We start from the raw sequence: 24,680 nt of genomic DNA, 5'->3' as shown, positions 1-24,680 counted from the left end.
CTTAAACGAAATTTCCAGAAATTGTTAATGAAAATTATTGCATCTGAGTAATTACCATATTGTAAGCACAAAGTATTCGCTTGCACTGCAACGATAACGATAACTCTGCAACGATATGTATCGCTGCGATAAGCTCTGAAGCTGCCAACACGAACACCAAGTGCAAAATAAAAGAAACCCTCAATAATGTGTTTGGATTTATAAAAGCCAAATCAAACAAGTTAATGCGCTGCAGCAATCGATAAGCCATAACTTGGACAGACACCAGCGGCATGAGTTGGTTCGAAAAGGCCAAAACAGTACTAATTGAGGCGCTCGATATACAGGATGATGACAACAAGGCAGATGAAAACGTCGTCAGCGGCAGCAGCAGCAGCAGCGCTGGTACTGCCAGCAACAGCGCAGCATCCACGCCTGGCGCCAAGGCAGCGGCCATAGCAAACACAGCATTGACCACATCCAATGTTGACGGTGCCACGTTCTATGATAATCCACATGCCAATGAAATGGTAACAATACCGCCCCGTGCCAGCAGTGATAGCTCAACGCCTGGCAGTGCACATCTTTATACCAAACGACAGTCGGCTACATCGGATTCGGTAGATTTGCTGTCATCACCTTCTCCCACATCGCCACAGTCTCCAGCTGCTGCCCTTGAGTCATCATTGGAGCTTCTAACAGCGCCCACAACAGCCAGTGAAACGGAGCTGTCTCCCGACACGGAAGCATCGCTGCCGGACAGCATTGTGATCATTGCCAGCAACGAAACCTCAGACAATGCCGAACCTGATGATGATGACGACGACGACGACGACGATGATGATGCGCCAGCAGTTAATTTGCATGACGATCAGGATCATGCGGTGCAGCTTAATGGCAAGCTTTCTAATAATTGATTGAAATGTTTTAATTGTTAATTTTCTATGGCTTTGCAGACTCAACCAAAACAATGAAGGCCATGGCATTTAGCGACACACAAACTGCCATTAATGTGAGCACGGGTACGGCCACGGGCACGGGCGCTGACTCGGACTCGACGCATAGTTTTGAGGACATACAAATGCAGCTGAGCAACAAAATCAAACCAGAACCAGCTGGCAGTCCGCTTAGCACTGAGGCGCCAGGCAAAACATTAGATACGGTGGATCAGAGCTATTCGTCGACATCGTCAGATATTGAAATCATTTCCAATCCCAACGGGGATTCCAGCACGAACAGCACAGCGACGCGCACGAGTCCTCAAAAATTCAAGGAGCTATGCGGAGCTGCGAGCAAAAGCAATACGCATGGTCTGCATATTCAAAAGAGCAAGGGACACAATCGGGAGCTGTCTGAGATATCGCTGCTCTCAGAGGACTCACAATCGGAGCTGGACAAGCTGGTGCAGCGCATCAGTGAACTGAACCAGGTGATTGAAGCACGTGAACAGCGACTGCTGCAGTCGGAGCGTCAAAATGCGGAGCTGCTGGAGCGCAATCAGCAGTTGAACGCGCATGTGGAGGCGGCCAGGAGCAGCGCCAACAGCAATGAGGCCAACGAAGCGGTGCAGCGTCTCTCGGCGCTGGAGAAAAAGTTTCAGACCAGCATACGTGAACGGGATGCATTGCGCATACAGATACGCAGCCTCAAGGATGAGTTGCTCAACAAAATACCCAAAGACGAGCTGACCGAGAGCAATGAGATGATCGCAGCGCTGCAGTCCGAGGGCGAAAAGCTGTCCAAGGAAATACTGCAGCAGTCGAACATTATAAAGAAACTGCGCGCCAAAGAGAAAACTTCGGATACGCTGCTCAAGAAGAATGCCGAACTGTTATCGTCGATGTCCAGCGAATCGGAGCGTTTGAAGAAATCGCTGGCAGCCAAGGAGGAAATGGAGCGCACTCAAATCGAGGCCGTTGGCAAAATGACCACTGAGAAGCGACGGGTGGATGAAATAAATGCGGAGCAGCGCAGCCGCCTGGAGGATCTGCAGTCGAAGCTGGCGGCACTGCAGTCGAGCTTTGATGGCGTCAAGGTGGACTTGCAGCAGCGCCAGCGTAATGAGCAAAATCAAATGCAGGCAGAAAATCAAGAGTATGTGCAACAGCTGACGGACATGCGGGAAAAGCTGCGCCTAAGCGAGCATAACATGGCCAAGCGGGAGCAGCAGCTGCGTGAAGAGAATCGCGAGCTAATGCGTCGCCTTGAGGCGGCCGAATCGCGTGCCGAGAGCAGCACACAGGATCTAAGTCTAACAACGACGCCGCTCATACGGCAAATCGAATCGCTGCAAAAGACGCTCAATCAACGCAGCGCCAGCTGGCAAAGGGATGAGCAGCAGCTGTTGCAGAAAGTCGAGGACGCCGAGTCACAGTTGCGTTCGCTGCAGCAGCTGGAAACGGTGCAGCAGGAGAAGCAGCAATTGTTGCACACACGTTGCAATCTGCTGGAGGAGAAGCTCTCCAATGCGCTGCTGCAAGCCGAGAGCGCCAAAATAACGTTGCAACAACAGGAGCTGGACGCCAGTCTCAAGGAGAGCGATGCCAAAAGGTACGAGCAATAAATCAGAGCATTTAGCAATTTAGATTTAATGCAACTTTAATTGCAGTCAACTGCAGGCACTGCAGCTACAGCTGGAGCAGCAGCAGGCGCAGGCAGCGGAGTCAACACTTAAGTGCCAGCAGTTGGAGCTGGAGCTGCAGCGCAGCAAGCAGCGCGCATATCAGCCCAGCAGTGAGTTAACCATAGAGGCGGTCAAAGCCAGCAGTGAGCTGTTGTCCAAGCCAGCGCTGCATGCATCACCACCACTTAGTCTAGTGGACGACAGTGCTTCCAACGAAGAAGTGCTTGATGGCATAATTGACTGGCAAGGCGTAAGCTAAGCTTAACATATTCCAAGCAATGGCTAAGCTAACATTTTGTCTTGCAGGATGATTTGGAATGCATCTCAAATAGCGGACGCCAGCCGTCGTCGGGCATTATACAAGGCGTGCACTTGAGCTTCATGTCGGGCAACACCAGCATGCTGGAGCATTTGCAGTCGCTGCTGAAGCAGCGCGATGGTGAGCTTACGCATTTGCAATGGGAGCTGGCACGGCTGCAAGCCGAACGTGGCGTGCTCGATGGCGAAATATCCAATCTAACCATGGAACTAGAAACGGTTAGTCCTATATATTATGCACTATATATATACTCACCCATTTATGTGTCTTGCAGCTCAAGGAGAAAATGGTAACATATGAGGCCATGGAGAAATGCTATGCGGAGCTACAGCATCGCTATGATGCACTGCTGCAGATGTATGGCGAGAAGGTGGAGCGCACCGAGGAGCTGGAGTTGGATTTAGTTGAACTTAAGACGGCCTATAAGCTGCAAATCGATGAGTTGCTAGCGGCGCCGCCACCAAATTTAAATCCAACTCCCAAGCGCACATGATTGTCAAGATCGCTGAATTGTCTGTGGCGTTGAGAAGACATTTGGAGCCATTCCCCCGTTGCAGCCCGTTTTTACTTTTGCTTATTTATACATCAACTTAGTCCATAAAAAATAATTATCCATTGTCGTCACAGCGTAATTATTATTTGCATGTTAAAAAAATTTCTAGTTATATTATGAATATTGATCGATTGTGATAATTTTATTTATATACTTATGCATACATAAATTAAATTATATATACACACACACACACACATATAAATATATGTATAAAACAAACAGTTAACGGTACAAGGTCAATGAAGGTAGTGAAAGCAGATGCACGTTATTATTTATAAATAAATCGTATATAGCAATCAATATGTTTATTTTCTATGTAAAATAGTTGCAAATAAAACTATATATTCGTACATAATAATACTTACATTTTGTTCCAAGACTGAATTATAAAAGTTATAGCCAATCGTAGGCAGTCATGACTTCCTTGAGTGCTTTTCTCACTTATATATAAACATTTAGTTGCTACGTTCACAACATTTGGCTACAATTGTGTGTTCTCATTGAGGGTTTTTGAGGCACGTGTTTATATTTTTTTTGGGGCCAATGTTAGACCATTTCTCCGCAGCATCGCAGCTGCTAAGGGAGTGCGATGATGAGCTTGCTCATCTCAATTGGACACTCGCGCGGCTGCAGACCAAACGGGATGCGCTCGATGGCAAAATTTGCAACATGACCAATGATTTGGAAACGGTAAGCATTAAACTTAAACTAATCTATGCAACTAGCTATGTACATATATTCCCATCTTTGCAGCTTAAACAGAAATTTGTGGCCTACAAGTCAATTGAGTGGCGCTATGGCTGCGATCCACTGCAAGAGGCCAACGTTGATACCTTGATAAAGCAGGCCACAGTTGATACCTTGATCTAAGGATTTTTTATTGCATTATTAACACGTATTGATATCGTATATATATATACATATATAGTGTATTATGTTGTAGTACACATAGAGAATATTAAAATTTGTTGTTGGTATTATACTCTGTACATAAAACTCCGTGCGTGCTTAATGGTAGGATTGACTAAAAACAAATATAAAAAATAATACAGCCATATGCGTTATGCGTTTTATCTAAACTAAAAACTAATACAGGATGGGAGGGGCGGGGCGGGGGGGGAGCAGCATAGCCTTGACTTAGTAATGCGGCAATAGAATGCGCTTGGCGGTCTCCACCAGCGGAAACGCTGGCGTATGAGCCCGCGGACCCATGTAGCCGCACTTGTTCTTGAGATCATCCGTGTTGAGTGAGAATACCATAATGCCGCCCAAGTTCATTGCTTTGATATAATGAGCCTTGCAGGAAATGCTTGCTGCATTCTCATACGAAATCCATTCCATTATAGCGCTCAAATAGGGTGAACAGGTCTGCCTATCGAAGTACAAGTTCGGCGCAAAGAACGTCTTGATGCATTCACAGGTCGCTGTCAGTGTAGTGAAGCCAGCTTCGCCGCATTTGCCAATGCCACGGGCTGGTGCACCCACGCGACTATTGAAGGGACTGACTAGACTGCAAAACATATAGACAAAATGTGTTATCCAAAGCCAAATCAAACATTTTCATTGGTGCTTACGTATAGGAATGTCCAAATGTGGGCAGGCCTACTACCAAGCGTTGCGGCTCTAGTCCATTCTTTAGCCACCAGTTCACCGTATAGTTGATGTTAAAGGTGGCCATAATGGAACTCTCCTTGGCGCGTGCAAAGAGCGGGGCATTCAAGCCGGTAAAGGGCATATCCTTGCGATAGAAATGAAAATCGTAGGCCATTAGATTCACATAGTCCACATACAAATTGATCTGTTGCATATCATAGGCAAAATAGGCAATGCCCTCTGGCGCTGCCACTGCCAAGCTAAGTATATTATCGGGTAGCTTCTCGCGTATCCACTCCATGCGTATCTCATAGAGCAGCTGTGAAAAATGCTGGCGCTCTTTATCGCATGCGCTGGGAAACTCCCAATCCAAGTCGATGCCATCTAAGCTGGGATACTGCTTCAGCACGTCACGTACTGAGCGTATAAACTGCTTGCGTGTCTCATGATTCACTACCATTTCGGCAAACTCATGTCCGCTGTCGCCGCCACCAATCCATAGCAATAGCTTCACCTGCGGATTCTTTTCGCGAAACAGGCAAGTCTCGTTCTGCAGCACTGCGGCCAAGTCCGGTGGTATTTCCAACGTAGTATTGGACAAATTGGCGATGCCAATGTTAATGTGGGTGCACAAATTGCCGGGCACATCCAAGAGGCTTAGCTTAGCAGGACCTGCGCTAGAATAGTAGCAAACTAGACGCTTGCCTGCTGATGCGGCGATTTCGGCATCGTCCGCTTGCTTTTTAGTTAGCGCCAATAGCCCAAACGTGTACAATGTAATGAAAGTAAAAAGCAGCGCAAGGAAACAACAATAATGAAAATAACGATGCCTTTGTTTTGGCTCCGGATGCACTTTTTCGTAGGCAACCATTGTTATTATTATTTTGCAAAACTGATCAACTGATAAAAGATAACAATAACAATAACAAAGCCAAATGCAAGCAGTGTTGTTGTGGCCTTATTTGAAAAAAAAAAAAACAAAGGGGAAAAATCGATTGTCTATCGATAGTGCGCACTGCGCAGGCCCAGACGATAATACTGAGAATATTGCTGCGTTGCAACCCTGTTTGCATGTGCAAATGCGTATCTGCGTAAATTAATTTGTCTGTCTGTTGATTGTGGCTGCGAATTTCTGCGTTCTATAATTTTTTTATGCGTTTTAAGCAAATTTGCAAGTGTCAAAAATGCAAATACAGTGTGTTATAAATAAATAGCTATTGCTGTTGTCAAATCACGTACGTGTGCAGCTCAATTAAGCTGTGTGTAAGTGTGTGAGAGCGTTCGTTACTGTTTTTATAATTTGCCCATGGTTTTCCAAGCATATATGTATGTATGTGTGTGTACGCACATGCATACGTATGTGTGTGTTTGTGTGCGCAGTGTTGTTGTTATTGTTGTCGCCTCGCTTGCGGTGCAAAACAAAACACACCCAAAAGACTTGATTGCTTGTTGGTCCAAATATGTGCACACATACTTATGCATATGCGCATATGCATGTGTGTTTGTGTGTGTGTAAGCAAAAAGGCGCTTAAGGTGTCTCTTGTGCATATGCATGTTCGATTGGGTGTTTACCACCCCACAAATGCACGCAGCCTAAAGTGTGGGGTGCTCAAAAACCGGCGAAAAGTGGAAATTGCCACTTTTACTCATTTCATTTTGGTCGCTCGCCACAATCACGCCCATTTGCATATGTAACGCAATGATATTTGCAAATGTGTATGCATATGCAGAAGTCTGCGTGCGTGAGTGTGTGTGTGTGTGGATGAGTCACTAGATAAACTGCCGGTGGTTCGACTTTGGCACCTTGCATTCTGATGCTTTTTGTATATAACCTTCGGTTTCAATTTGACTCCACATACCGGTTAGAGCGACGGCGCATACATTCTTTGGAGCTCGTTAAAAATGCTAACTAACCTGCTTTTGTTTTATGGTCATTATTATTGCAGTTACAGCTGGCTAGGCTCCCAGGCAATTTCTATACATGAGAACCATGACAAAAGACTACGACTATTTGTTAAAGGTGCTCTTGGTGGGCGATAGCGATGTGGGCAAACATGAAATACTCTCCAATCTCGAGGATCCATCCACAGAGAGTCCCTTCTGCAGTGGCAATGGTAAGTAGCAAATGAAACTTATAAATGAACTGCTCTAACGCCTGGCTGAACTTAACTGTGCAGACTGTAACTCTTATATATTTCAAACGTTAGCGTATAAGACGACAACAATATTGCTGGAGGGCAAGCGTGTGAAGCTACAAATCTGGGACACTTCTGGTCAAGGACGTTTCTGCACAATTATACGCTCGTACTCGCGCGGCGCTCAGGGTATTATTTTAGTATACGATATAACAAACAAATGGAGCTTCGATGGCATCGATCGCTGGCTGCACGAAGTGGAGGAGGCAAGAGCTAAACGCATTCAGAGTGAAATATCCTTAGCTAAATGTTTGTTTTGCACTTGTAGCATGCGCCTGGCATACCCAAAGTGCTGGTGGGCAATCGCCTGCACTTGGCCTACAAGCGTCAGGTGGCAGCCAAACAGGCAGAGATTTACGCCTCACGCAAGAACATGTCCTGCTTTGAGATATCGCCGCTCTGCGATTTCAATATACGTGAATCGTTTTGCGAATTGGCGCGCATGGCACTGCATCGCAACGGCATGGAGCATATATGGCGCAGCAATAAAGGTGGAATAGTTTAGTAATCATATAATAATCAATTATTATAGTATAGTATTCTATTTTACAGTGCTGTCGCTGCAGGAGCTCTGCTGCCGCACCATAGTGCGTCGCACCAGCGTCTATGCAATCGATTCGCTGCACCTGCCGCCCTCAGTGAAGTCGACACTCAAGTCCTATGCTCTGACCACGTCACAGTGCTATAATTCGTTAACACAAAACTCAAAGAGTCGGAATCGCTGCAAGACGCCGACCAGCAACAGTCGCAACAGTTGTGCGATCGCGTGATTGCCGGCTCGAAGGCGGTTCTCGGATCTGCCTACGCAGCAGCAGCTGCGTAAAAAACTATTCTACTTATACTTGTAACTTTAAGCACACACACACACACACACACAATCAAACACACATACACACACACCAAAACATAACTATTACAACTTACAAATCTTTTGGTCATCAGCATTAATATTTATTACCGTTTGAACGCGTTGATTATTAATATATATATTTTTTTACAAAGCAAGTTCTTTTTACACACCACACACACACACATACATACATATTTTTATATATATATCTATATAGAAAATCAAGCATATTTTTATTCTTTAAAATGTTTACCTTTATCACTAAATTTAAATTCCCCCCTTAACTGTAATGTTGTTAATATTATTATATTATTATAATTCTAATATTTAATACACTGATATACTGATACAAGATATTTTTTAATGTCAATTTTTTTTTGTTAAACAATATTCAGAGCATTGTATGTAATTAAAATCAAATCAAAAACGCATACGTATGATATTATGATAATAATGAAGATGAACAACTGCAACAAAAAGCAATGCATGCTATCTCTGTCTTATTTTCATATATATTTCTATCTCACTCTATTTCAGGGAAGCAAACAAGTTTAAAGTGAAAGCTAGAGGGTACATATATATTTATATGCAAATTTAAAGGAATTATTGGAAAGTTTAGAAAGCAGTTATATATTATCAAAAAAAAAACATATAATATAAATTATAATTGTAGTAACGATTTTTGAAATTGTTCTAAATTCAATATATAATCAAGAACTTATAAGTTAACACTAGCATTCAGCGCATTTTGTATATATATTTTATAGCATTATTTTTTTTGTATATATATTTAAATGCTTTACTGGCAAAAATAATATATACCAAAAAGAAATTATAATTGTAACAGATTTAACCAATTGATCTAAATTCAATTGGTTTGTCCATCAATCAACAAACACTTAATTAGCATAAGCAAATGAAAATGCAATTTGCAATATATTGCATATGTATATATATAATTTTATGGCATTATCCAATCCAGGGGCTACCTTGGCGCTAGCTCAAACTGCTCAAAGTTGGAATATGTACATAATTATGTAAAGTTATATTGGATTAGGAATGAATATAAATATGTGTGTAACTAATATTTAAATGGGAGTAGCTTAGAAATATTTTTTTTTTGAGATGTCTATGCATTAATTCAATTATATGTAGGGGAGCTTAGAAATAATGTTATGTCGATGTCTATGCATAAAATAAAATTTGATAACTACTAAAATAATATTTTATTTAAGACACATGTCTTAAATCGAAAATAATGAAAGGCAGCGGATTAAAGTAAATTTAAAATTAATTTCGAACCTAATTGGTCGATTTTGATAAGCATTACGTTAGGTATTAAAGGATTTCAATTACCACAAAAGTATATACATATATATATATATAAATAAATTGTTTTATAAATATATATAAACATGCTTATATAAATAGCTTTGATTTGCTAATTGGTAATCCTCTTAAGCGCATTGTCATAGAACAAACACGAACTAACCGCAATAAAAAAAATATATATATAAAACAATAGAAATTGGCTGCTTAATTAATTAACCACTTGTTAATGTTGTAAGCTGAATGTGCATTTTAAAATTCGCATACTTTTACACAATAGTTAACAATAAAAAAAAAATAAAATCAAATGTTGGTCAATCAGATTAAATTAAACATAAGCAGCTGCTCGACTTTATGAGTGTTATAGGTTAAACCGATCAGGTAGAGAGCATACAACAATAAAATAAGCAATAAAAGCAAAAACAAAAAACTAATCTATGCATAAATTTTTCCATAGTTTATATTGTTGGTATGTAAGCTTGCATTAGTTATTTATTTATTTGCTTTGCTGAAATTTTGCTTATGCTATTTAAGGTGTTGATATTTTGTTTTTGTTGCTTTCTTTATTGGCAAATTACAAATTCGCTTTTAAGTGAATTTAAATGAGAGCTGTTAAAAGCTTTTTGATACAGACAAAACGAAATTAGAAATGTATGCATACATGTGTGTGTGTGTGTGTGTGTTTGTGTGTTTGAGGGAGCTGCGACTGCAGCGCTAAGAACGAGAGAATGGCAAAGAGCGTGAGCTGCGCTCTTAGCTTGGCAGCTGTTATTACAGTTAGCTTAAGATAAGAGAGTAAACTTTGCTATGCAGAGAACTTTATCAGCAAATTAGCTGCTGCGCATTTAATCAAATTTAATGTAAGTGTTATGCAGACTTCTTGGAAATATACCAGAGATCTTTAATAAGCTGGAAGGGCAAGCCATAGAAAGTGATGGAGTTTTAATAGCTTGTTGTCGGCTTTGGCATTGACATGACCTACCTAATCGCACCGGTTTGTCCACGCCTGGCGTTAGTCCATCGCTCGCTCTTTCGGGGTTTTTGTTTTTAAATTTTTTGTTGCCCTCATTATGAAAATGCTGGTCAACGGGTTTTAAAGCCTAATTTAAATTTTTTGTCAATTTGTTGCCAGTTTTGCGGCTAAAATACATTTCAGCCAACAATCACCCCTTCACCCCGTCCGCTCTCTGTGCCATTTCCAATCCGCGCATTAGTGACGAAAGCAAAACAGCTGCGCCGCCGCTAGCGAAAGCCAATAGCCAAAGCTCTAGCCAATTGGGCAAGGCCCTCTCCAAATAGACTCATAATCATAATTGAGCCAACGCGCCGGCTCGTATATAAGGCAGCCAAAGTGTTGACCAAAGCATCAGTTCACTCAACTCCGTTCAATCTTCAGCTTCGTGAAGTTCCACAGATTTCGTCCCCCCAAGCAAGAAACTTCCAGCTATGAAGGTAAGCGCTGCACGCAGCCCAGCACAGCCTTGGAATATATTGAACTAATCACTTCAATTCATTTCCAACTTGCAGACCTTTGTGTGTTTGTTGGTTACCCTAGTTGCTACCTGCTCCGCAGGCATTCTGAGCGGCGGTGGAGGTTACAGTTATGGCATCGGTGGTGGCCATGTCGATCATCACGATCATCATGTGCATCACGAAGTGAAGACGGTCAAGGTCATTCATGAGGAGGCTCCAGTGGTGCATCATGGCATCTCGCATGGTCACAGCTTTGGCGGTCACCAGGAAGTGAAGACCGTTAAGGTCATTCACCAAGAGGCTCCAGTTGTTCATCACGGTTTCTCCCACGGACACGGTTTCGGTGGTCATCATGAGGTTAAGACCGTTAAGGTTATCCACCAGGAAGCTCCAGTGGTGCATCATGACATCCATCACGGACACGGCTTCGATCATCATCAAGAAGTGAAGACCGTTAAGGTTATCCACCAGGAGGCTGCTCCAGTTGTTCACCACGGTTTCGCACATGGTCATGGTTTCGGTGGTCATCATGAGGTGAAGACCGTTAAGGTTATCCACCAGGAAGCTCCAGTGGTGCATCATGACATCCATCACGGACACGGCTTCGATCATCATCAAGAAGTGAAGACCGTTAAGGTTATCCACCAGGAGGCTGCTCCAGTTGTTCACCACGGTTTCTCCCACGGACACGGTTTCGGTGGTCATCATGAGGTGAAGACCGTTAAGGTTATCCACGAAGAAGCTCCAGTTGTGCATCATGGCTTCTCCCACGGCGTTGAGCACGGCTTCGGTGGTCATCATGAGGTGAAGACTGTTAAGGTTATCCATGAGGAGGCACCAGTGGTGCACCATGCTCATCATGGTCACAGCTTTGGCGGCCATCACGAGGTGAAGACCATCAAGGTTATTCACGAAGAGGCTGCTCCCGCGCCCGTTGCCGTGCACACCGAGTACTTGCCCCCTGTGGTGTCTGCCCCAAGTCACAGCTACTTGCCACCAGCACCCAGCGCCTGGAAATAAGCGCTCCCAGCTGTGCACTACAGTTGCGCTCTGTGATTCGAACTGTGTCATAACTGTGACCTCTGTTGTTAAATAGTTTTATAGTTTCAACATTAATTTTTTTTTCCTACCATATAACAAAAAATCATTTTTTTTCCTGTTAAAAAACAATACAAATGCATAATAAATTAAGAAAAAAATTTATATATTTTGTGTGTTTTGCATGGTGGGGAACAAAAGTAAACTAGACAATGATTACGGCTAAGAATTTGCAACTTTCTTTTTTTTTTTTTTGTGTTGTGATAAATTAATAAGCAAATTAATTGTTATAACTGCAAATGCTACACGCGATAAATATTTCCAGCGGGCAGCATAAATTAAGCATCGAGGCTTATTATATAAACAGCTTAATATTTAATATTGATAAATGCATAATTTAATAATTGATATATGTGTGCGCCAGTAGCTGCTTATTAATTATGCATGCTTATTAAACATAAACATAAACTATTGACAAACAGTTGCAGTTGGAAGCTGCAGGCGAGCCTAAGCCTAAGCCTAATAAGCGATTCCATAAGCGATAAACAGCGGGTAGTATTTCAAAATTGTGTGTGTGTGTATTATAAATAAATAAATAAATAGCTGGAAAACTGGAATTGGATTTACTCGTAGCGCCAATGACGTCGCTCCAGACTATTGCTGCTTAGATATTGATGCAGCGGCAGCGGACGTGGTGAGCTGGATGTCACCAGCGTGCTGCTGGGCGGCGTCGGTCGCCACTTGGATGGACGCCAAGCTGTGCGCTCCAGCTGTGGCGCCGTCAGCAGTGGCTGCTGCTGCTCCTTGTGCACACGCAGATTCAGCAGCAGCTCGCCATCATCATCAATCAGATTATACATTTCAATGCCAGCTGCATTATCGCGCAGTCGCGCACGCTCCAGTCGCACCTGTTGCTTTGGCTTGGGCTTTGGCTTGGGGCGCTGCGACCTGTCGTAGGGCGTCATCAGTCTGGAGGCACGATCTTGTGCTTGCAGCTGACGCAGTATGCCCAGTGGCAGCAGCAGATCCGATTCGAAGGGCAGAAAGCCGCTGGCACGCACTTTGATTATGTTGCGACGCAGCGGTGGCAACAACGACGCTTGTTGCAAGCAGCAAAGCCACAACGACAACCAAAACAACAACAGCAGCCGCATCACTCTAGACACTGCACATGTTCGCTTTAATTTAATATCACAAATTGCACTTTGTTTTTATAATTAGTTCAACGTTAAAAAAAAAGGAGCGCTTATCAAAAAATAATTATGGAAAGACGAGCAGCTTAGCTTAGCAGCTTGTTCTATGGCTCGCTGGCATTGCACTAACTGACGCTGACCGACAGACGCATTGCGCTAGAGACCTACAACTGACCGCCGACCGCTGTCAGAGAGTCAGTTCAGCTCAAACACACACACACACAAATGAATTAATTAGAGAAAATTTTCGACGCATGCTTTTCAAAGCGCTCAACTGCACACTGACGCAAAGTGCAATAAAACGAGCGCAAATTTTGTACACAGTGTCAAATAATATGAGAAGCTGCATTTAATTCATTTAAAATATTATTACAAATTAGTAAATTAAATAACTGCATTTAAAATCTTATATAAAATTTAATCAAGTTTTGCAGTTTTTAAATTTTCAAAAGTTAGCAAATTGTTTTCTTTAATATGCAGCTATATATATATATTTGAAATCTATTATAAAATTTTATTAAGTTTTGCAGTTTTTAAATTTTTAAAAGTTAGCAAATTGATTTATTTAACATGCAGCTATATATATATATTTGAAATCCAATATCAAATTTTATTAAGTTTTGCAGTTTTTAAATTTTCATTAGATGGCAAATTGTTTTATTAAATATGCAGCTATATAAATTTTAAATCTAATATGAAATTTAATCAAGATTTACAGTTTTTAAAATTTCAAAAGTTTGCAAATTGTTTTATTTATATGCAGCTATATAAATTTGAAATCTGATATAAAATTTAATACAATTTTGGAGTTTTAAAATTTCAAAAGCTGGCAAATTGTTTTAATATTTAATTTTAAATCTAATATGAAATTTAATCAAGTTTTGCAGTTTATAAAATTTAAAAAGCTGGCAAATTTATTTATTTTATGCGCAGCTATACAAATGTTTATTATAAATTTATATAGTTACTTTTTATATAAAAAATAGTGCATTAAAATCATATATATATTAATAAAATGTATGTAAATATTTTTTTTGAGGTCTTGTTAACCACTGTGCATTTAATAGTCTTGTCTTTGTAATGAAAATACAAAAAAAAAAAGAATTTATATAGTATGTGTATAAACTAACTGCTATGTTTATTGTTGTTTATTGTTTGTTTGTTGTCTGTTGCTTTTTGGCTAGCATTTCAGTTCTTCTATATTATTTTTATAGTCAACACACATGAGTGCGTGTGCGTGTGTGTGTGTGTGTTAGTTTATAAATGATTTATGCTACACTTAGCAAGAATAATTCTTTTAATGTTAATGCCCACAGGTCGCGGGGCACTGGCGCTGCTTTTGTTGACGTGTTTTCGGTGTTAAACTGGTTCACAGCTAAGAGCTTTGGCTCATTATGTTGGCCATAAACGTGAGGCGGCTACTAGCGCTACTCAAAGCCGAAGCGCCGCTGCTGCTGCTGCTGCATCTTCTGCATATGTATGTGTGCGTGTGTGTGTGTCAATTGTAAGCAGAAATCAGAAAATCTGTTTATGCAAATTAGCAATGGAAATGCCAACGGCTAGTGGCATATTGTTTATTGTCTTGCCACAATGGGATAGACAATTTTCACTTTTGCCTCTATGCGCGCCAGTGAACTTTAATAGCGTCACTCTCACTGCATGTCAACAAGGGGTTAAAAGGCTATTATCATAACTAACGGCATATTCATAGCATGACAAGTATGGTCCACTAAGCCTATCAGCAGATCTCACAATCAGTCGATTGCTTAATCATTAAAATTCAATAAGAAAATTTAGTAAGTTTCCAACTGTGGCAAGTAAATTTAGACATCAATTCAAATAATTTAGTTTTTTATCGAAAATTAATTGGGAACAGTCTTGAAGTGTGTTAAATGCATAAAACTTGTTGAATTAATAAACATTTATTCGTTAATTATAGCTGGCAGCTTTGTAATGTAAGCACTTGAAGCACTCGCTGTTCGCCATAGCAGTTAGCTTTGTAATGTAAGCAGGTGCTTAGTGTTGTTTAAGCCAAGTCGAATGGTTCTTGCAGCATCTCCTGCTGGTTAATGCCGTAGTGTATGACGCCATCGCTTACATAGCCCCAGGCCATGCGGCGTGAGGTGAAACTAATGCCGAGCTCACCCTGCGGATCAACAACAATGGCGCCGCCAGTGCCGCCCAAGCGTGCGGTCATGCGTTGGCATTCCTGCTCTGCAGCCGCCTGGGCAGACAGCTGCTGATGCTGCATGGCGGCTAAAATGCGCTGGGCAAGATTATAGCGCATAAGCGTCTCGCCATGGCCGGTGGTGGAGACGCCCCCCATCAGATTGTCCGCATAGGTGCCGCTGCCCAGCACCGGCGTATCGCCAATGCGTCCCGGCCACTTACCCGTAATGCCGCCCGTCGAGGTGCCCACTGCAATGAGTCCTTGCATATCTAACGCCACAGCGCCCACAGTATCACCGCTGGGATCTGTGCGCAGTGCATCCAGCTCGGTGCGCGCATAGGTTGTATCCGCTCCCTTGGCCTGTTGCTGCTTGAACTCGGCCAGCGCCTGTTGCGCGCTGGGCGTAACCAAGCTGCCTGGTGCTAGCTGCTCGCTGCAAGTGCTCAGTGCTAGCTTGAGCGCCGCCTCGCCGCCTAGAAACACATGACGCCGCTGCTCCAGCAGGCGACGTGCCACAGTTATGGGATGCATTATATCGCGCAGCAGCGTAATGCAGCCGGCGCGCAGTTCGTGGCCTTCCATAAAGCTGGCTTCCAGCTCCACTTCGCCGGCAGTGTTCAGGCAGGCGCCGTAGCCCGCATTGAAGGCTTCGTCCAGTTCCATGCTGCGCACTGCTGTTTCCACAGCATCCATGGCGTTGCTTTTGCCCGCCGCCAGCTGCGGCCAAGCTGCGCGCAGCGCATCCTTAATGCCCTTGAACTTGCCCGCCACTCGCGAGTCGCCTATATCTCCTGCTCCACCATGTATGAGTAGCACTGGACGTGGCATTGTCTGTACGTTGCGTTGTTAATTAACTTAAAAAACTTAACTACACACAGTTTCTGCACTTTGTTTACTTGCTTTGTTTTTATGGCGCTTATCTCGCTCTTTTTATTTTGCACTTGCTTATCCGCCGCTGTTGCTCTCTCACGCCAGCGCTGCGCTTGTAGCTTTTTGCTAGCGCATAGCAGCAGATTTAGCTATTTATGGCTAGCTTTTAGCTTTTGTCGCTAGCGAGCTGGCAGCGCTGCTGATCAGGCTTTCGATTTTGTGCAGCGATTAATCGATCTATCGTATTTCAGTGGCCGTTTGGCTATCGTTGTGTGGGTGTATAGAAAGGATCGCCTGCGTGCGTGTGCAATAAATTAATGAATATTAATACAAAAAAGCAGTTAACAAGTGCGTCGCGGCTAACTTATGTATTAGTAATGTGCGTGGTTATTAATTTTTGTGTTAAAGCTAGTTTTGCATGCTTTTAAATGCGTGTGTGTAAAGTGGCGCGCGATACAGTTTGAGCTGCGCCGTGAATGGCAAATGCGCGTGCGTGTGCAATAAATTAATGAATATTAATACAAAAAAGCAGTTAACAAGTGCGTCGCGGCTAACTTATGTATTAGTAATGTGCGTGGTTATTAATTTTTGTGTTAAAGCTAGTTTTGCATGCTTTTAAATGCGTGTGTGTAAAGTGGCGCGCCATACAGTTTGAGCTGCGCCGTGAGTGGCGAATGCGCGTCGGATCGCCGGAGTGCATGTGCAATAAATTAATGACAATTAATACAAAAAAAGGCAGTTAGCAAGTGCGCCGCGGCTAACTTGCGTATTATCAATGTGCGTAGTTGTTATTTTTAGTGTTAAAGCTAGTTTTGCATGCTTTTAAATGCGTGTGTGTAAAGTGGCGCGCGATACAGTTTGAGCTGCGCCGTGAATGGCAAATGCGCGCGTGACAGTTTGAAAGCTATTACTGTGTACTTTTTTTTTGCGTGTGCGCGAGCGCATTGCTCTTAAAGAAAGAGAGCCAGACTTAAAGCAAAATGGCGACTGCTGCGCTGTAATTAAGAGAAACAAGCAAATAGCTTTGAATTTTTTTGTATTTTTTTTGTGCGTGTGCGTGTGCGTGTGCGTGTTAAAGTGTAGTGAAGTGAAAGTGTTAAAGTGAAATTAATGGACTGAATCGAGTTGCAGCAGCTGAAGGCGTTTGATTTTTGCTACAGTTATATGCAAAGTGAGTAAATCAAAATTTGCTTATGTGCGTTACAGTTTTGCGGAAACTGTGCTGCTTTGGTTTCTTGCTAAGCGGCTTGGATCTAGCTTATGCGCATTAGTTCTGTTGCCAAAATCAGAGCTCAGCCTTGCCTAATTAGAGGTGTTCCGTTTGGCAGTGCATGAACTTTTGTTTGAGTGAGGGCTGCGTTGGATGCAATGCGTCCCAGGTCCAGTCGCTGGGGCTGCTTTGTTTGCTTGTTTGTTTGCATAGAAGGCGTCGTCGTCACACGAGCCAAGCCAATTGCAACGGACGGACGAACGGCTTGGGGTTTTGCATAATGGCCTAGTTGCAAGTACCCCCTCCCCACAACCCAACAAACTGCGGGCTCTGACTGTAGCAGGCAGCTTCTCCACTGGCCTCATCGTCGTCGTCGTCGTCGTCGTTATCGTGGGCTTGCATGTACTTATGTCAACATGGTGCATATATTTGCATTGCCTTGGGTGTTGCACATGGACTGCGCTTTTCAACAACAATGACTGGGCCATGCTCTCAGTCTCCATCTCTCTGTCTATCTGTCTCGCTCGCTCTCAGATGCAGTGACAAAGGCGAAGGCTGCTGCCTGCAGCGTTTTCCATGCTCCACTTGCATTGCGCTAAACTTCCGTTGCCGTTGCCGTTACCATGGCCGTAGCCAAAGTCGATGCCAATCTGCATCAAACTACAAACAAGCCGTAAAGTCACGCACGGCCCAGGACACGCCGTTGCACGCTGAACATGGCCATGTCCTGTTCTCCAACAGCAACAAGAGCGACAACAACAATTGAAGTCGTAACAAATCTACATACATTTGTGCCTTAATGATTACAGCCAGCCAGCCAGATAGCCAGACAGACGGACGGACAAAGCTTGAGTTGCTCTTCCAAAGGAAATATCGCTTCAAGTAGATTTTTGAACTAGTAGTAGATTCTACAGTTAATTTAAAAATATAAATTAATTTTTTGTACATTTTATTTCACTTTGACATGTCAATTGCGCATTTCAACTATTGAATTTTATACGCAATAATTTTTTGCGAAATTTCTTTTTATTTGTTTGATTGTGAATGTTTTGTGTTCGACAACTAATAAATGCGCGCATAAACATTTATTATTTGTATTGTCAGTGTGCTTGGCCATTGGGCTTATTTCTCAATTACACAAACATGCCCGTGAGTGGCCACATGGATATATAAAATAAATATATATATATATATATATATATATATATATATTTATATATATGGATACATGAGCGTAGGCAGAGGACTTAACTTGATTGACATTGATTGTTAAATTCAAATAAACACTTTGTAGACTGTCACAAAATAATAAATTGTTATTAACAAAAATTTATTTACATACCCAACAATAAACACTTTGTAGACTGTCACAAAATAATAAATTGTTATTCACAAAAATTTATTTACATATATTGGTATTTAATATAAAGCGACTGCTCGCTAGGACGTTTCGAAGGCGACTGACTGAAGCCTCCTGATTGATCGTTCAGCATTGGACTTTTGCTTGCTTAGAGCGAGTGAGATCAAGAGAGAAAGAGAGCGAGCAAGAGAGAGAGAGAGCCAAGAGAGAAAGAGCGAGAGAGAGAGACAAAAGACATAGGGAGCAGGAGAGAGAGAGAGAGAGAGAGCAAGAGGGAGAGAGCAAGAGAGGGAGAGCAAGAGAGAGAGAGCAAGAGAGAGAGCAAGAGAGAGAGCAAGAGATAGAGAGAGAGAGACAGTGAGATAAAGAGATAGAGAGAGAGCAAGCGCGTGAGAGTGAGACGGAGAGAGAGAGAAAGAGACGGACTCTTGCTTACTAGAGCTCACTTTATATATTTTTTCTTTTATATCCTTCTCTATATATCTCCAACCCCTTCTAAGTTACATGCTGACTACGCCCATGGCATAACTAACATGAGTTATATTGCTCGATGCCACGTTATTTAATTTGAATGGAATTTTTGTTGGCTGCCTCGCACAAAAACGCAAAACTAGTTAAAAACGGCAAATTGCTGTCATTAGCAAAAATGCCAAACACTTTAATACACTTTGTCAAAGGGTATTTTAATTTGTGCATAAACAAGCATTGATTAGAATTCAAATTTAATATATTATATAATTTTTATTGCTGTCAATTTTAAGTAAGCGTATTTTATAGTTTATAATGTTTTTTTGCACCTGCAGCGCTTTTAAAATTTATAAAATTGATTGTAGCCATGTTCTTGCTTTGATTTGCGTTAAATGTTTGTATGACAACTTTTGAGTGCTAAGCATAAAAAACAATAAATTAGAGCTGTACATATATATATTTAAATATTATGCGTACATAGCTTTTGTTTAAACTTATGGCTCATGCTGTAATGAGCGCTCAATTCAAATTGTTGGAATTTGAATTGGCATAGTATGCAAACTTAATGTGATAGGCAATATAATTCGCTTATGTGTGTGTGTGTGTGTGTATGTGTGTGTGAGGGCTGCACAGTTTACAAAGACAAAGCAAACATGCATTGATTGTCCAATGATTTGGATTTGGAGTTGACATATTTCTAGCTTATGCAGTTAAAGCGCATAGAAGTATGCTACAAATGCACTGAGCAAAATGCAGTAGCTGCAATGTAAACAAAGCAAAACAAAATAAAGCAAATAAATGTTGTTAGCAACTTACACTTAATTTATTTAAAGCAGCAAAAATTTCGATTTTCTAGCAATTTACTATGCATTTTAATTTACATAATATAAGTGCAATTTATTTGTTGATAAAATATAATTTATAATTAATAGCTAACATTATAGAAAATCTAAAAATAACACAAATTTCTAAAATTAATCAAAAATAATATTTTTAGCAGTTAGATTTTTGTATTATTATTTTTGATTTTTTTATACATTATTTCTGACTATTTTTCACGACTTAAGCAGTTAGATTGTTTTAGATTTTTGTATTATTATTTTTGATATTTATTTATTATTTTTAGATTATTTTAGATTTTTTCTAACTATTTTTGAAGACTTTAAGTCTTAAACAAATTATTTTTCACATAGAAGCTTATTATTATATATGTTTATTTCTGTTTATTTTTACAAATTTGTTATAATTTAAGATTTTTTGTTATCAAAATGCTGCAAAAACGAAACTAATCGTAGTTTCAACATTAGTTCAGCTTTTAAACAAAAATTAATTAATTGCTAATGGCAACGATTAATAAGAATTACTTAACAGCTACGCAATAAAATAATCATTTATATATTTTTTAAATAATTATTGGGCGTAAAAATTTTCTAATCTATAATCTTCTTATGTTATATATATCTATTATATGCTAAAATTATTTGCTCATAATTATTTGTCTGCAATAAATTGCTTGGCATTAAAGACTGTTGCTTCAATTGGCTTTGCCGCAGTGTGGCACGCAATTTGAGCTTAAGCAATATATATATATATATCTCATTATCCTTACACGTACAGGATTTAAGGCAGGACGATGAGCAAGGCGCGCGCGAATTGAAACAATGAATGCGTAAATCTGTCACAATTAATACCTTAAATCGCGCTCAAGCAAACAGCTCAGCTCAGCCGAGTCGAGTCGAGTCGAGCGATGGAATGTGGCAAACGCGTAGGCGGTTGGGGCATGTGGAGCTTGTGGCGGCGGCGGCAGCGGCAAAGTCAAAAGGAAGCTGGGGCCAAGGGCGTTAAGTTGTCTCTGTCGCGTGCTGTGGCAAGCGGCATGAGGCAAGCGGCAAGTGCGGCATGCCTGTTAGCCGAGGTTCGTTACACCAAAGCGCGTAAAAGTTTGTTGTGCGCTCATTGTCAACAACATGTTGTTGCAATTGCCAAGTGCGTGCGTGCGAAAGAGAGAGACAGAGACAGGGCGTGTGCATGGGCGTGGCACACTGAGAGTGCGAGTGGCTTAGGTGGCCTATTAGGCGTATGGCGACCATTAAAGCCATGTTAATCGATTTTCTCTTGCTTTACACGCACCCACCCCCCCCTCGAACCCAAACGCAACGAGCTGAGCCTGTGCCTCAGCCTCAGCCTGAGCTGTTGCTGACACCAGTACATGCCACGCCCATCAAACTGTCTCTGTGTGTGTGCAAAGTAGAAAATAATCAGCAATGGGAGCCCCCAAGTGCTTTTACTATGGAAATAAGTTCGCTTGTGCCCCTTTGATGACGCTGGGGGTTAGAAAAAAATGCCTTTAAAGAAATTAATCATACGCCTAATAAGCCATTAATATTCAGTCAACTGGAATATCACGCATAAAGCATATGCAGCATATGAAAAAATAACAACAACAAAGCTTAAATAGTTAAATTAAATGCTTACTAATTAGGTGCAACTTTAATTGAAGTGCAAAGAATTTAAATCGATTTTAGTTAGCTAAAACTTTGCGCTTTTAAATATTAAATTAAATTTTTAATTTTTTAAGAATTTATAATACAATTAAATATTAAATTAAATGCTAACTAATTAGCTTTGTTTATTACTGCGCACAAATAATTTGTAAAGAATTTAATAACTTTAAATATATTTAGCGTATAATTAAATATTCAATTAAATTAAATGCTAACTAATTTGATTTGCTTATAAGTGCAAGCAAATAATTTTTTAAGAATTTAATAACTTAAAATATATTTAGCGTATAATTAAATATTCAATTAAATTTAAATTCTAAGAATTTAATAACTTAATATATTTATTTATTTATACAAAATATAATATTGTATATAAATTGTTAGCTTAGTATTTTATTTAAAAAGCTACAGTTTTATTTAAATCCAAACAATTTTAAAGATTTTTTAATCAAGTTAATTCAACAGCTTAGCTTAATTTGTATGACAACAACAATTGTAAGCTAAAGTTTATAAAAAACTTTATTTATTTCTGAGTTTCAAGTTCTTTTGTATTTAATTTCGTCAATTTGTTTTTGCTTGATTTAATGCAAAGCCACAAAGCCCAAAAAGTAACTAAACTAATGTCTGTTGCTTAATACACGTACAGACTGTAGTTATTACCACCCCACACACACACACACACACACACTTACACTTTTTTTTTTATATACAACTTGCTCACATTGTGGCAACTGTTTAAAGTGTTTTAGCATTAAGCTAAAAAACTAACTTGCACCTAACTAAATGACAAAGTTTTGTAACACACACACACACACATGTATACACACACACACACACACACACATATGTTATGCGTGTGAGTTAGAGTAACGACTGCATGGCGGTAATTTAAGGTAAACATTTCTTTCTATGCGTGTGTCTGTGTGTGTGTAAAAGTAACTGTTACCACATGTAAAGCAAAAGGCACGCGCTTCACTCACACACACACACATATACATACATATGTACTGCTTTTTATGTGTGTTGCAAGTCAACTGAGCTCAATAGGCTATGCCAGACTAAAAGCAACAGTTGATAACATTTTGTTTGATTTGCTGTTAGCGCTAACTTTAAGCATTTTTAAGCTAACAATTGTTCAAAAAAATTAATTTTTAGCATTAGTACATTTTAAAACACTAATTCGTTGCTTTAATGCTTTAATATGAGCACAACTTGTAAATATTTCACGATTTTAATAAAAATAATAAAAATTATGCATCCATTTCAGGCTCGACATTTCGTACAGTAAATTTTGCATAACTTTAAAATATTATATTTATTTTATTTTTGAACTTATGATAAACATAATCAGTTAATAAGCTTTTAGATTAAAAAATAGTTAATGGTTTTGTTGCTTAATTTTTGCTACAGTTGAAGCTTGTTTTTTAATATAAAAAAAAATTTTATTTTGTTGGCACGCTTATTTTTTGCAATTAATTAATAAATAAATGATTAAGAACAATTTAATATAATAATATTTTTAAAAAGATTTAATTAAGCAACATTTTTAAAGTAATTTAATTAGTAAGTAATTTACAAATAAATAAATTGATGATAAAAGTATAAAGCTCAACATTTTAAAACTAAGCTCAAGCCAAGCTGCAAATGTAATTAAGCATCTAAAACAAAAATTTGTTATTTAATTTAATGAAATACACTAAGCTATAGCGTATTAGCTAGTTGTGCTGACTATAAAGTTAGTCTGGCTGCCTTAACGATTTGTAGCGCAGTTTTTTTTTTTTTTGCATAATTTTCATTTTTCTTGTTGCTTTTAATTCGTTTTCTTTTTTGTGTAGCATTCGACGTGTGTGTGTGTGTGTGTTGGCTACTGCTTTTGCCACTACTTTAACCACATTTGCGTATGTGTGTGTGTGTGTGTGTAGGCGTAAACGTGCAATACGCTGGCAGTTACAGTTACAGTTAGCTTTGGCACTAGCTGCTGCTTTTGTTGTTGTTGTGTTTTGGTTTTTGTTGCCACACACACACGCACACACACCTACATATCGCCACACCCTCTGTCAGTTGTAACTGGCACTTTACACATTTACAAGTTGCCACTTTATATTGCATAATATTACATGTGCCACCTTTTACTTTTTTACGAGCTAACACCCACACACACACACACACACATGCAACATGCTTGGCGTGGCAAGTCCTTTGTGTGTTAGTGTGTTACTGTGTGTGTGTGTGTGTGCAAAGTAATTCAATAATTACGCTCTTGACATCATATTCGTATTTCTTTTTTCTCACCTCTTCTATGCGTGTGTGTGTGTGTGTGTTGAAGTTTCACTTTGGCTCTTTGCGCAACAAACACATTTTGAGGCAATTAGTTGTTTGTTGTTAAAATATATACATGCATACTATTTTATATACATTTAATTAATAACTATTATGCTATATTAATGTTGAGTTTGTTGAATTTAAGCAAAATTTCATTTTAATAAATTTTAATTCACTTTCATTTTCAACCCACTGTTTATATCTATATCTATACCTATATCTATATCTATATCTATATGTATATCTATATCTATATCTATATCTATATGTATATCTATATCTATATCTATATCTATATCTATATAAAAAATATTTCTTTAACTTTTATTTGTATATTATATACATAAATTGTAAGCAATAAAAAGCTTTAGAAATATTTATTAATTAAATTAATTAAACAAATAGAAATGCTTTCATTTAATTAATAAATATTTTGTAGACTTTTGTATGCTATTTTATATATATATTATATATTTTTATATATGCATATTTTTATTTTATTATTATAAATTTGATTAGAAAGTATTTGTTGTTCTTAGCTACATTTAAATTAAAATTTTATATTAAAAAATTGCTTTTCGTTTCGTTTCCGTTCTCTCACTCTCTCTCCCTCTCTCTCAGCAATAAT

At 39.8% G+C, this 24,680-nt stretch overlaps 6 protein-coding genes across 8 annotated transcripts; 3 read left to right on the top strand and 3 right to left on the bottom strand.

Annotated features, from left to right (window-relative positions):
* Positions 1 to 45: 45 nt before the first annotated feature.
* On the top strand, positions 46 to 3,809 carry LOC108605138 (TATA element modulatory factor). Its single transcript, XM_017994709.2, has 5 exons — positions 46 to 876; positions 936 to 2,529; positions 2,588 to 2,852; positions 2,909 to 3,139; positions 3,196 to 3,809. The coding sequence occupies exons 1-5, from the start codon at positions 273 to 275 to the stop codon at positions 3,412 to 3,414; spliced, it is 2,913 nt and encodes a 970-aa protein (XP_017850198.1). The 5' UTR covers positions 46 to 272; the 3' UTR covers positions 3,415 to 3,809.
* A 529-nt stretch (positions 3,810 to 4,338) lies between these two features.
* On the bottom strand, positions 4,339 to 6,017 carry LOC108605159 (chitinase-3-like protein 1). Its single transcript, XM_017994741.2, has 2 exons — positions 5,052 to 6,017; positions 4,339 to 4,987 (listed from the first exon to the last, which is right to left on the bottom strand). The coding sequence occupies exons 1-2, from the start codon at positions 5,939 to 5,941 to the stop codon at positions 4,615 to 4,617; spliced, it is 1,263 nt and encodes a 420-aa protein (XP_017850230.1). The 5' UTR covers positions 5,942 to 6,017; the 3' UTR covers positions 4,339 to 4,614.
* A 139-nt stretch (positions 6,018 to 6,156) lies between these two features.
* LOC108605175 (ras-related protein Rab-40C) lies at positions 6,157 to 8,238 on the top strand. Of its 3 annotated transcripts, none has more exons than XM_017994763.2 (5): positions 6,157 to 6,333; positions 7,017 to 7,184; positions 7,278 to 7,471; positions 7,534 to 7,756; positions 7,818 to 8,238. In XM_017994763.2, the coding sequence occupies exons 2-5, from the start codon at positions 7,052 to 7,054 to the stop codon at positions 8,033 to 8,035; spliced, it is 768 nt and encodes a 255-aa protein (XP_017850252.1). In that variant the 5' UTR covers positions 6,157 to 6,333; positions 7,017 to 7,051; the 3' UTR covers positions 8,036 to 8,238. The 3 variants fall into 3 exon arrangements, with proteins under 3 accessions (XP_017850252.1, XP_017850250.1, XP_017850251.1); XM_017994761.2 differs by having other exon boundaries at positions 6,159 to 6,333; positions 7,248 to 7,471; XM_017994762.2 differs by having other exon boundaries at positions 6,287 to 6,305; positions 7,248 to 7,471.
* A 2,514-nt stretch (positions 8,239 to 10,752) lies between these two features.
* Positions 10,753 to 11,974, top strand: LOC108605184 (histidine-rich glycoprotein). The gene is made up of 2 exons (XM_017994776.2): positions 10,753 to 10,896; positions 10,972 to 11,974. Exons 1-2 carry the CDS (start codon positions 10,891 to 10,893, stop codon positions 11,935 to 11,937), a joined length of 972 nt encoding a protein of 323 aa, XP_017850265.2. The 5' UTR covers positions 10,753 to 10,890; the 3' UTR covers positions 11,938 to 11,974.
* A 404-nt stretch (positions 11,975 to 12,378) lies between these two features.
* LOC108605185 lies at positions 12,379 to 13,347 on the bottom strand. Its single transcript, XM_017994777.2, has one exon. It carries the CDS (start codon positions 13,107 to 13,109, stop codon positions 12,579 to 12,581), a length of 531 nt encoding a protein of 176 aa, XP_017850266.1. The 5' UTR covers positions 13,110 to 13,347; the 3' UTR covers positions 12,379 to 12,578.
* Positions 13,348 to 14,982: 1,635 nt separating this feature from the next.
* On the bottom strand, positions 14,983 to 16,283 carry LOC108605170 (probable isoaspartyl peptidase/L-asparaginase CG7860). Its single transcript, XM_017994755.2, has one exon. It carries the CDS (start codon positions 16,144 to 16,146, stop codon positions 15,175 to 15,177), a length of 972 nt encoding a protein of 323 aa, XP_017850244.1. The 5' UTR covers positions 16,147 to 16,283; the 3' UTR covers positions 14,983 to 15,174.
* Positions 16,284 to 24,680: the final 8,397 nt, after the last annotated feature.

This window comes from Drosophila busckii, chromosome X (genome assembly GCF_011750605.1).
Source record: "Drosophila busckii strain San Diego stock center, stock number 13000-0081.31 chromosome X, ASM1175060v1, whole genome shotgun sequence".
Taxonomy (NCBI): Eukaryota; Metazoa; Arthropoda; class Insecta; order Diptera; family Drosophilidae; genus Drosophila; species Drosophila busckii.
Note: the sequence above shows the minus strand (reverse complement) of the source record. Positions and strands in the feature narration are given on the sequence as shown.